At 33.8% G+C, this 13433-nt stretch overlaps 1 protein-coding gene across 1 annotated transcript in view; it reads left to right on the top strand.

Annotated features, from left to right (window-relative positions):
• Positions 1 to 13433, top strand: part of SNTG2 (syntrophin gamma 2) — a gene marked incomplete at both ends in the record, with an annotated part of 235978 nt that overhangs the window by 146483 nt on the left and 76062 nt on the right. The window contains one exon of the mRNA XM_079532539.1: positions 3574 to 3665. Within this exon, the coding sequence (XP_079388665.1) occupies positions 3574 to 3665 (92 nt within the window). The remainder of the gene's footprint in view (positions 1 to 3573; positions 3666 to 13433) is intronic.

The following is a 13433-nucleotide window of genomic DNA, read 5'->3' on the forward strand; positions in this document are numbered from 1 at the left end:
GCTGGAAAGGTCCCTTGAAGGTCATCTAGTCCAGCTCCCCTGTAATGAACAGAAACACCTACAGCTAGATCAGGTGCTCAGAGCCTGATCCAGCCTCACCTTGAATGTCTCCAAGAATGAGGCATCCACCACCTCTCTGGGCAACCCATTCCAGTGCTCTACTACCTTCACTGTAAAACACTTTTTTTTCCTAATAACCAATGTAACCCTCTCTTTTAGTTTGAAACCATTTCCCTTGTCCTATCACAGCAGACCCTGCTAAGGAGCTCTCCAGTATCATTTAGCAACATTGACTGTAAGACAAATTGTAATGGCATAAAAGATAAAGTCCTGCTGACCATCTGCTTTACAGCAATCTGCCAACTTATTTCATTTTGGAGGTTTTGTTTGTTTTTTTACAGTTTTAGTGTAATTAATTGTCTAAATTGGGAAAAAAGTAAAATCTGTTGATGGGACTCTGAGGTAATAAGATCTTTAAAATATTTTGTATGTCTATTAATTTTAAGCCTTTTAAACTGTAAATAAAATCCAGGTTTTATTAAATTAAGCAATAGAATCCCTAACTTTTTAAATCTCAGTCATTGTGTCAAAAAGAACTTAAAGGATATATAAACAACTCCTACTTGTACCACTGCAAATGAGCTCTTGCTTTAGATTTTGCGTCAGCTAACTTTTGGTTTACTGAATCACCACAAGATCTGCAAAATCCACTGTGATCCTTCAGTTTCTTTCATTCACCTCTGAGTTCTGGATTTTTCTTGCCACCCTCAGGAGTGTGTCAGTTGCTTTTGTGAACTGCAAGTACGTGTATCCTTGATATCTCTCTTTGTGACCCCTTCTCATCTCACAGGGTTTTTCCTCTGAGCATTCTCATATATTGCATAGGTAAAAATCATTTTCCCTCACACTCAGAGGATCCTTCCTGACCTAGCTTTCTTAAAATAACAAAAATGACACAGCTAAGAAAAAATGCATAGATAAATCCTTTCATAGTGTAAGTTTGCACTTCTCATAGGTTGACTGTCTAGCTGCAATCTGGATGGAATAAGAAGAGGGTAGGTAATAATAAAGACTGCTGAAACTTTCAAAACATACCACATACTTCTGACAGCAGTACTTAGTGGGATACCGTAGTCACAGAGGGGGTATTACCTATAGCAGATGGTTTGTTTTAAATAAACATTTTCTTTATGTAGTTATGAACTAATTTTCCAGAGATTGGACTGATGCCTAGCACTTGATTTGAAGTCTCAGCTACTTGTGCAAGGTCTACAATGGCAGATAGAGAAAAATTACTTTTAATTTTTTTTAATTATTGTTAATTGTATTATTAATACAATTAATAACAACAATTAATAATTGTTTTATTGTTTCTGGTTTTTTTTTTTTTTTTTTTTTTTTTTTTTTAATTGTGTTTATCATGTATGCATATCCTATGTTTTCTTCAGAGGAGGAAAGATCACTTGATAGCTTTTGGGATGCCATGCTGGGCAGCAGTTGGAGCTCATTGGAGAGATGAAAGGGCTGCACCTCTCGTGAAAGCAGTTGAGCATAAACAGTAGAAACTTTCAAAATATGGAGTGAGGCCAAGATAGAAAAATCTATTAGTGAGTGGGGCAGAACAAGCAGAGAGCAGACTGAAAAATTTGAAGGTGACATAGCAATAGGACTAGAAGGAAGGGCCTCAAGTTGCACCAGGGGATGTTCAGGTTGGATATTAGGAAAAATTTCTACTCTGAAAGAGTAGGCAGGTGCTGGAACAAGATGCCTAGGGAAATGGTAGAGTCACCATCCCTGAAAGTGTTCAAGAAACATTTAGATGTTGTACTGAGGGACATGATTTAATGTGGGAATATTGGTGATGGATGGATGGTTGGACCAGATAATCTGGGAGGTCTTTTCCAACCCTGGTGATTCTGTGGTAGACTGAGAGAGGTTGTGTAGTTTGTTGAGACTCAGAAAACCAAGGAATGCTATTGAACTGAAAAGCAAGTCTGTAGGAACATGCTGGGAGTAGCAAAAATTGTTGCCTCACCTTTTATTCTAAGCATTCCTATGCAATGGATGTCAGTTTTCTCTACTAAAAACATTTTCTGATATGATTCCAACAGTCAAGCTATTCTGTGGGGAGTTTAATGACAACATATTTATTTAAATATTTCAATAAAAGAAAAAGGAAATCACTTTCTCTTATTGCCGGTCACTGTGGTGATCTACAAGTCTGAACATAGTTGGTTTTTTTTGTTTTGTTTTGGTTTGGTTTTTTTTTTTTGTTTTTTTTGTTTTTTTTGTATGTGTGGTCTGCTCTAGGTATATAGTAGCAACAGAATTTGTCTAGATACTGAAGTTAGCACTTGGAGTAGACCTGTATAAGCTGAATGTGACAATGCCTCCTGCTAGCATCATCTCAGGCAATAAAATAAGGACCACCAGTAAAAACACACCAAAGCTTTAAAGCTCACAGTATAATTTTGAGACCTCAGGACTGAACTGACAGAGTTGTTAAGAAGATGAGCTTTTGTTGAATTAACTTCCATTTTGCTCAATCTTTCAAATATGTGATATATATTTTAAATATATGTATGAAGATATATATATATTCAGATATATATGAAAATGTATGACTATGAATAACTTTTTGAGTCTAGTGATGTTAGACTTGACACACATATTAATGTGAACTGATTTACAGGAAATTTCAGGTGACTTCTTCAGACAAAAAAATGTTTTCAGTGATGTCGAATATAATGCTGTAAAATTGATGTTATGTACTTTGTAAGACAAAGTACTTTCTGGCTGTAGTTATGCATAATTGGTGTTATATGTTAGTGTTATACATTTAAGCAAAAATTATGCAATAATGTGCCTTCATGCTGTTTCTGTCATTACAAGTAAGTCACTGCATACAAATGCATTTCTAGTCTCATTAATTGCTAAATAACTGCAGGATCACTATGCACAGCTGTCAGACTTATCTCAAAGAATACAGCTGTGTTATACTAAATTACTAACATAGTGTCAGCAATACAAGATGACTATTTGCTTTTAATTTCTTAGTTTGAGAAGGTGCATCATTCTTGAATATAATAGGCATTTTAAGAAAGATATATATCTGTTAACAAAATGTACATACATGTACAGTTAGTACTTGTCTGAAAGTTTACTGTCCATTATTATAGTCCAAGATGAGAATTTAAACACTGAATAGGAAATCTGTTCATTAAATTAATGGAATTTGGTTTTGAATGTCTCATTCTTGGGAGAAAAAAAAAAAAAAGAAAAAAGAAAAATAAAGGTTTGCTCCTTCAAACAATTAAGCATTGAAGAAGTTTCCATGAGCATAGCCTCTAAAAAATAACATTAAATTAGTTTTTTATTTTTTGGTGTAGTGTGGTGATAGGTATCAACTTTTTTTCCATCTTCTACAGCTGGAAAAAGTATTTCATTATATAGATAGATAGATAGATAGATAGATAGATAGATAGATAGATATAATATATATATATATATATATATATATATTTTTTTTTTTTTTTTTACATAAGCAATTGTCTTTCATGATCTGATTTCCAGGTTCCCCTGGACCATCCAGTGATCACAGTAGTGGAGCTTCATCACCTCTCTTTGACAGTGGCTTGCATTTAAATGGGAACTCGGCTAACACTGTAAGCAAATTAATGTTAAAAATGTGGTATAAAATAAGTAAGTTCTCTCCCTATTCTGAGATTTCTAATGCTAACATAATGCTGTATTGCTATTCTGTTTCTTTGATGACTTTCTTCTGGTTGGTTGAGGTTTTTTGTTTTATTTTCTTCTTTGTTGGTTGTATAATCTTTTATTTCAAGTGTAGATACTGCAAAATTCTGTACTTGTGAAGTGGTCAACATGGGGTCCTGAATGGCTAGGTTCTTACTCTGAGGCAACTGAGAAGCTCGTAAGAATGAGCACAGCAAGACCCTATAATTGTATGCGGATTAACACATGAAATTTAGACATATTTTGTTTAACTGCAATGTTGTGCTATGGAATTTAGTACAGCTAAAGATGTTGAAATGCACACAGAATTCAGAAAAGAATATAAATGTTGAATTCTTGAAGCAAAAGTTTCATGATAGAAAAAATGTGAGAAAAGGAAACAGAAATAAAAAGGAAAAGCAAACATAGCAAAACAAAAGTCTATTTTTTTTTTTTTTTTAATCCAGAGAACATGCAGATCTTTTTCTGGAGCAAACAGTTGTTACTGAATTAAATGCATCATTGTGCAAATAAAGTGTTCTTTTTTTCTGGCAAAGATAACTAGCTGTCAAAACCAAAGAAGATAGGATGTCTTAGCAGGTGACAGTATTGCTGTCTTCTTAAAATGAAGATTGAAGAAGTAAATAATAGCTTTATAGGAACAGCTGTTCCTTCTCTAAACCTGTTTCACTTTTAACTAATTGCAGCTGTAGACTCTTCAGTAGTTGGATATTAAATTTTGCAGAAGGAATGCCAGTGAACAGAGTACAAGCTTCTCCTATGCGCTCTCTCTCTCCATTTTTTGTTCAGACCTACCAGTTTCTGCTGCTTTTCCCAAGCGTTGCACTTTTTTTTACCATTACCCCTCTGTGTAAAATAGCCCTGAGGCTATCTTTCATCTGATAAAAAGAAAGTTTTCTATAGAAAGATGGCAGAAGATATTTAAGCCACATTTTAATATCACCTCACTTTGAGTAGTGTGCTACATCATGTAGGCTTGTGTTGCAGTCATATGTTCCTTCCAAACCACAGTCAGATCCACGCTGTTTTAGAGAATGCTTATATAGTCATGAATGGAAATGCTCTGCTGTGTATATATGTGAAGGATTTTAACTACAAAATAATGGCAAAAATACTGAAGAGATAAGTTCCTAACTATCCAAAATATTCTAGATTTCCTCTGCTAAATTGTGGGAGTCAAAGGGACATGGCCAACCTCTTTTTAGTGATCTGTGGGGACAGGACAAGGGGAAATGGCCATAAATTGGAGCATAGGACGTTCTGCACCAATATACAAAAGAAATTCTTCATAGTGAGGGTGATGGAGCACTGGAACAGGCTGCCCATGGGACTAATGTAGTCTCCTTCTCTGGAGATATTCACGATCTATCTGGATGCCTACCTGTGCAACCTCTGCTGTAGGGAGTCTGCTTTGGCAGGGGGGTTGGACTCTATGCTCTCCAGAGGTCCCTTCCAGCCCCTACAATTCTGTGATTCTGTAAAAATGAATATATGGATAGATAGATAAGTAAATAAAAAAGAGGCCTGGGATAAAGCAAATTCTTAAGACACTTTTGAATAGTAAGGAAGTTGCCATGCAAAGGGAGACTGTAGTAGCTTTTCACCTGGTTGAAAAGCGCAGCTGAATTGTGATATTCTGAAATTTTTTTTCTTCAGTTGTTTTGTTTCATCTGTTTAAATGAAAGCTTTGCTCTAAGAAAGATATCGCCTACTTCAGCACCAAGTACGGTTCATAAAAAAAGAAAAAATACAGATGCCCAGCACTTGATGGAACCTAGAGAATGCTAACTCTTCAGTGTATATACTAGTCCTTGCTTCAGAGTTAAAGAATGATACAGGTCAATCCCAAGCCAGTACAGGCCAAAAGGGAAGAGGATCCAAGCAAGGGCATGGAGATTCTCTTGCTGAGTAAAAGCTATACTTGATGGGTACTTTAATGCAGTGAACAGACCATTGAATTGAGATCAAGTTGTTCTGTTGTTCTGTTTCACTTTTGCATGTTTCTGTAGTGCTTTCCAATTCAGTATAAAGATACTATTTGTCATTCTTAAGTTGTATTTTATTCTCCATTTTTGCAATCAGTAGCTCACTTCAAAGAAGTTTTAAGATTTCAGATCAAAACTTTTTCTGTTAGAAAAAGATACCAGTAGACTCTGAGAACTCACAATCTGAAAATCCATGATTTTATTACTGAGTATGAAAGCATTAAAACCTTAAATTGACTTCCAATTCATAGTGCATTATTTGGTAATGTATGGGCATAAAACATAATACATGAAATAACTAAAAAAGTAGGTAACTTACAGAGAGGTAACAGTGCTAGCTACAGTCGCAAAAGTAATCATTGCTATGTATTCCATTTGCTGAACACAAAATGCTTAAAACAGATAAAAAGAGCTAGTTACACTTTTGGACAGCTGGCATGGTGAGAAGCCATATGAAGTGAGGAAAACATACTGCAAATAATCATAATTTTTTCCATTAATAAAATATGAAATGACCACCCTCTTTTTACATACGGGGAAAAATGATGCAAGTTTTCTATTTCTGATTTTACCTCTCAGGGATCATAGCTGTAGAAGCTGGAAGAAAGGCTATTTAGTACAGAATAGGAAATAATTTTATGGATCTGCTTATGAAATGCTTTTGATGTTGAGTAAGTAAATTGCTTAATTGAGATTTAGATATTCAAAAGTGCTGTTTCTTTAATTCTGAGTTGATTTTTACTATGATATTAATGAAATGAATAAAAGGTATCTCTAAAAGTCTAATCTTTTAGTTGTATTGATCCACACTGTCGTTGTTAATCCTTTCCATAGACTTATTTCTTTTACTATTTAATATCTGATTCAAGTTAGTTGTTTCTTCTGGATAAATAAAAGTCAAATATTGTTTTAGTGTTTTGTAGATGTTGTTTGTTCCTGCAATTGTTTTAAACTTAGAGACTCAACAAATTGCAGTGAAAGGAATAATGACACTGAAAAAGAAAGTTTGCCTAGGTGATAAATAAATGAATGCTAAACAATATTTGCTGCTTTGTGACATCTAGTAGTAGTTTCAGAAATGTTCTGATAAAACACTGAACGTTAATCTGTTATTCACACACAGTTTGAGAAGAAGGCTTAAATTTTTTAAGTGCAGATGGCCTAAATCCAATTCTTTTTTTCACTGGAAAATAAATCAAAGACCAAGAAAGGTTAGATAAAAGGTTCTGGCTTTGTTGTTTATCTTTCAGGAAAAAGAAATGTAAATAATGTGCCAAGTAAAAAAGCAGCAACTGCTTAATATTAGGTTCTATTTTTTGATTTTGCATACTTTCCCACATGCTGCCCTCTCTTGTGAATCATAATTTCTTCTATTTCTTATGATTTTTTTTTCATTTTTTCTTTTCAGCAGCAGCAAAAAGAGAGATAAAAAGAAGATAAAGAGATACAATTGCTGGTAGAAATTGGATCATTATGCTTTTATTTATTTGTTTATTTATTTCACTTGTGATTAAATATTTGAATTACCTTGCTTACTTGATGAGATGTGGAGAGTAGCTTATATGACCAGTCAACAGGAAGCTGGTTTAGGGAGTGTTGGATTGCTCAGTGTATTTCTCTGAATGCTTTGAGTACCCTTCATTTGCACAGATAGACAAAGAAGTTTTGGGGGACAATTTTTATTGTTATAGGTGATGCTATTCTGTTTGACCTATTGTGTTCAGAAATGCAGAATGTGAACAACGTACGAATTAACCATTACGAACCATTTATTTATTTATTTATTTGTACAAAATCACATATTTTTTTCCCTCATTATCTGTTCTTCTATTTAGAACTACAAAGGTACAAAGTAGACTGCTTTAAGGCAAAGCTAGATTATCAAAAGAAGTTAGAAATCTATTGCATGATTAAGCAAAATTATTACTATTTATCACTTGTTGGCAAAATCATTAACAGAAAAAACAGTAATCTTTCAGATATACTTACAGGCAGTATTGGAAGTTATTGGCTAGAAGGAATTAGTAATATGTGGGAGCATTCATGAGATTGACGACTATGTAAAGAATCTGATATTTTAGAAATGAAAGCAAGCATTATTATTATTGTGATTATCTGCAGAAAAATGACCCATATGAAGTTGTTATGTTAGCACAGATGAACTTTAGCAGTTCAGACATGTGTGAAAGGCTTATAATAAAAAAACAAACAAACAAACAAAAAAAAACCAACAATGAAATCAAGGCAATGGGTCCTTCCACAAAGTTCTACTCATTGTCACTCCATAAGTTCCTACAACAAATTTATATTTACTGAGTTCCTCATCAGTGATAGGAGTAAAAGACAAGCTTCAAATTTATCCAGAAGGGTAGTCAGATTATGTTAAGGCCAAAAAAATTCCCTAACCAGGAGCCAATTTTTCTAACCAAGGCAGCACACCCCATTTTGGGATCTATAACACTGCCAAAAGATGTCTATAGCAGCCAAAAATTGTGTACACCTCTGTTTATAAATAGTGCAATAATCTCAACATTATGTTCTGTTCTGTTTGTTATATACTTTAATGTGGTGTTTTGATTTCTGAATTCTGTTGTTGTTTGAGAAGAGTCATGATTTCTGTCTGCTTTTGTGCTGAGATTTAACCTAAACTGAGGGAAACAAATTATAGCAAAAGGCATAATAGTCCTTAGGTATTCTCAAAAAATACCTTAGTCAGGTTTGTACCTTATTGGCTCATTAAAAAAAAAAAAATAACAGCTAGCACAACAGCTGTAATGAAATATTCATTTATTTTTCCATTGTAAATCTCTTCTACAGAAATTTATATAATTGTAAGATTTTTAATTTGTTGCTCATCAGCGGAATAATAATCCCAGTCACTGAAATGCCTAGCTATTGCAGTGAGTAGAGCAGTGTAGATCCTTAACACATATTCAGACTCTCCATGTAAACACCACATATAAGTGCTAGGTGTCTGCAAATCCATCCTTTAATTAAAAAGCATTAAATGTCTTCAAGAATTGCTGTTAGCTTTCAGAAGTCTGCATGTTAACTTTCAGAAGTCTGCAGCATTAAAATTGAATCTGTTTTTGTATTGGAAATGGAGTAGTATCCTTGTTTCACATACTGTTTTACCTTCTTCTCGTTTAATTAAACAATCTGTGTCACTTAATGTAGAATAGAGCTGCATAATTAAAAGTTCCTTCTTTCATTCAATTTTAAAGACATGAAATTACTTGTACAAATTGTTACTTCATCTGGAAGGGCTTGTTTTCTATGTAAAAACCTTTATCTATTAAATGATTTGGTGGTGCATACTTAATCACATAATTACTGTCTTCTTAAAGCTGTCACAGAATTGTGCACCTACATCTAAGCATTCCATTAAAAATAAATAAACACAGTCCGTCATCTGTGCTAATGCTACATCAAAGGAATGCACAAGTATTTTGGTATTCATTAGAAGCCTCTGAATTTTAAGGCAAGTCAAATGCTCTAATTGACTCCTATTAAAGTAGATACCTCATTAAATTTTTCTTTAGCTGGGCATCACAAGTTTCAGTCCCGTTTCTTCTCATGACTAAAGATTTGTAATTGTGTTGTTCCCTGATTAATGTTAGGTAAGGCTCTTGTACTGCAAAATGGAGCAGTCTTGTTTCCTTCCATAGCTGTTCAACAGCATGTATTTTGTGTCTCCCTAGAATAAATATTGGCAACTGCTTAGCCATGCGTTGGTCAGATCAGTTCATTGATTCACTGAGAACTAATCCTATTTCTAAATATGTGTTTATGTATGCATTTATTGCAGAAATACATACAATGTACACTTAGATTTGTCAGTGTTGTCAGTGACCTGACTGAAACCTATAGAGAGAGCTCATCCAATTCACTGTGACTTGAGGTGTTGCCAATGCTTTTAGAATAAAGGATACAATTCTAATAATTCAAATTCCTTTCTTACAAAATAACTGTAAGACAAATCTTCCTACTTTGAAAAGAATATTATATAATGGGGTTTCTTTTGAGTGTGCTGCAGTATCTTCACTAATTGGTTTTGGACAAGGTGCTCTCCAGTTTGTACCAAAAAGGTGCAATGAAGTTAGTATTTACTAAGCTAATCCTTTTTTTTTTTTTTTTTTTTTTTTTAAAAAAAAAAACTAAAATCCATTAAAATGTACTAACTATTTTCTTCAGTTATGGCTTAAAAGATGAAGCTATGCTAGACCATTTCAAAGTTGTTTTCCTTAGGAAAATATTTCAATATGTGAAGATCAGATGTTGTATTACTCTTGCAAGCATTGTCATGTACATATACAGAGAAATGTTTGATACTCTTTTCAGAAATTCTTAATGATGTTCACTAAAGAAAAAATAGGAAAAAAAAAAAAGAAAATAGAAAGAAAGAAAAACCCTTGGAAGGTAAATAATATCATAATCATCACTTGAATAAAGTGTCATCACAGGCAGTAATCTAGAAATAGTCACGTCTGTTACTTACACAGGCAGAAATGCTTGCTAGAAGAACCAGGCTCAACAGTGTAATGATACACTTTGAAAGAACAAATTCTTTAAAGTAAAACAATTAATTCCAAATGGTTAGTAAAGGTCTTACAGGAGGCAAGACAAAATCACAAATTTACATTATGAATTTTTGTAATGAGTATCATATTTCCTTCTTATTTATTTTCTTTTTGTCTGTTTTACATTTCAGTCTTTGCCAAAACAGAAATTGTTAATTAATTTAAATTAAAACAGAATAAATGAAAGTTAATTTTACTGTTGTATATCTTTCCTGTGTTCTGAAACTGTCCATAACAATTTAGCAAATATTTGCAAAAATTAAGAGATTTTGATAGAAAATGGAAGTCTTACAGAATACAAGTCTTTTGCAAAGATTGAATTTATGATTAAAACCTCAGACTCAGGTAAGAAGATGTCCTGTCTTCTCTTTATTCATTAGGGCTGGTGGCAGCAGCACAGTAATAAATAAGTAGCTTCTTTCAAGGGAATAAATCATTCATGCTAGTTAAGTCTTCTAAGAAAATAACTGCACTAACTGTCATTGTCTCTTTGTTTAACTGCGATATAGGAATGTTTGCAATAAATACACTAGTATTTCAGGTATGGTCCTTACTTTCATCCTCTAGGAAGATTTTTGCCTTTCTGTGAACTGGACAATATTAATATGTTATTATGAATTGTAGTATGAATTGAAAAGTATATTTAAAGGCGATTTTAAGCTTGCTGGACAAAGTGGCTGCATTACTGAGTCTAACACTGAATTAAGCCAGTTTTAGCCTGCCTATAGCCCATGTTTAAGGAAAGAGCAGTGTGTAATACATCCAAATATATCACTGTGGCTGCTTTCAAGCTGCAGCCCTAACAGAAGCTGCAAACTAAATTACTGGGGAGAATTCAAAAGTGTTTCTCTTTGAGAATATGACATTTTTCTTGCAGAGGTTTTACATTTAATGAGTAAATAAAATAAATTGTAAGGTAAAATAACTGAGTTGTCTAAGCCCTATGAATTATATTTGAAGTCAAAAAGTTGAAATCCCAGCCACTTATGATCTGTTTACTTCTTTTCTATATTCTTGGCAGAAGATTAATTACAGAGACATATCTGATTACTTCTACTTAATGGAAGACTTTTCATTCTACTTATGGTATTACTTCTTGATTGTCTCGTAATACGTAGCTGTAGAATATATTTAAAAAAGCAAAAAAGCCCTTGTCCATATTGTCCTTCATAGGTCAGTGATTGCTAATGGGATATAAGATCAGTTCCTCCTCCAGGGCAGCAGTACACAGCTGTCCCAGGTGGGTAGTGATTATGTGTTATTATAAACTGATCCTTGTTCAGTGTTCTGTCAGAAATGAGAATTTTGTACTCAATCCATTTCTTAATGGGCAGGTGTTACAAATAAATTGGCATTAATTGGCAGCATTGTTAGTGATCTCAGTAGAAATCCAAAGGTGTGAAATGAACAAGAGGATAAATGCTGTGATTGCAGAGATGATCTCTATATAGCCACATTTTGTTAGTTTTTTTGGAGGACTGGTGTGGGGAACACAAGCAGCAGCTGTTTAGTAGAACAAAAGGCTTGAAATTCAAGCCATCTCAGTACCCTGAATCAGACAAATGGACCATCTAGACAAAAAGGTCATCCTCAGCAGATGTTCTCAAGACAACCCAAGAATAGAAGGAATATGTAGAATGATTTATGCGGTATATTCTCTTCCCCTCCAAAGAATTCTTATATAGGGGCTTCTGGAGCCAGAGATTTTTACATAAAGAAATGTATTCTTTGTTTCTACCCTTACTGTATATTAGGATCCTACTGTATTTTAATAGAAAGTGAGCCATTATTTCACAGTCCCTTTCTCTGTGTTTTTGCTTTTATATACATTTCTCATACAGTCATGTCAGCTGCTTCTTTTTCAGTCTAATTAATCTTTGTTTGCTTAATCGTTATTTGCATGGAAACCATTCCATACTTTTCAATATTTGCTTTTCCTGCAGCAGCAAGATTTTATTTTTGAATGTTAATCATCTGTTCATCTTCTGTTACAGTAAAGTTAATGTTATCTTTCCTCATGTGTATTGTATATTTATCTATAATATTTTAGCAGTCCTTTATCTCTCAGTCATTCAGCAACATGAGCTTACTCTGCTGCAGTTTGCAGTTTGATTTTTTTTTACAGGCCAAACCAGCCCTGAAACCATTGACATTTCTTCATTACTTCTTGTGTGCAGTAAACTTAGTCTATTGCTTACCATTTTATCCAGATCACTGATCAATGATAAATCAGTGATTAATCAGTGATAATTCCAGACATATATATCTGGGATTCCCCTGATAGTGCCCTGCATAGTGAAAACTAGTGATTGACTGCAGTGTTTTGCTTGATTTATTTTAGTTATTAAATTAAGTTTTACTTAATAGTAAAGGGCTTTGCTTTACTTCATAGTAAATCAGTTAAGAAACCTTTGTGGGGAACAAATGTTTTTTGTCAGCCCAAGTATGCATTAGCGATTGGTCCTCTCATATTTACTAATTGCTTTGGGCAACTCTAGAAGACTAATAAGGTGTGAGCTCTGTTTGCAGAAGTTACATTTGGCTTGCTTCTTCCCAAGGTTGTTATATTTATCCATGTGTTTTGAAGAATGCATTGAAGAATCTGTCTCAGATTTCAGTGCTAGTAGATTATAGGGCAAATTGAACAAATTGAACTGCTGGATCTATGATAGTATTTAATTTTGTATTAGTATTTTAGTTATGTTATATTAATATATGTTATATTAAATTAGTATTTAATATTGGCCATGGATATGTTTTGTATATTTTGTCCTTACCCGAGATAAAGAGGTTTCTACTTTCTGCACTACCATGAACTCATTAGTAGAATATGGCTTTGTAAGAAACGGACATTTGAGACTCGGACCAGCTTGACTGCTTTCTATCCTTTCCCAGTTCTTGGTCATTTCTGGCCAAATCACACAGTAGGGATCCTGCATGTATAAGTAGTATAGACCTTGGGAGGGGCTGTGGGTGTGGGGGAATCCTCTGTGAAAAACAATTTCTGATGTGCTTATCTGATGTCAAAACTTTGAAATGTTCTACAAGGCCAGATTTCCTTAGGAGTTTACATCAGTTTCAAAAGTTTAGCATTTTGGTAAGAATACTGTAC

The sequence above is a fragment of the Tetrao urogallus genome (genome assembly GCF_951394365.1).
Source record: "Tetrao urogallus genome assembly, chromosome: 2".
NCBI lineage: Eukaryota > Metazoa > Chordata > Aves > Galliformes > Phasianidae > Tetrao > Tetrao urogallus.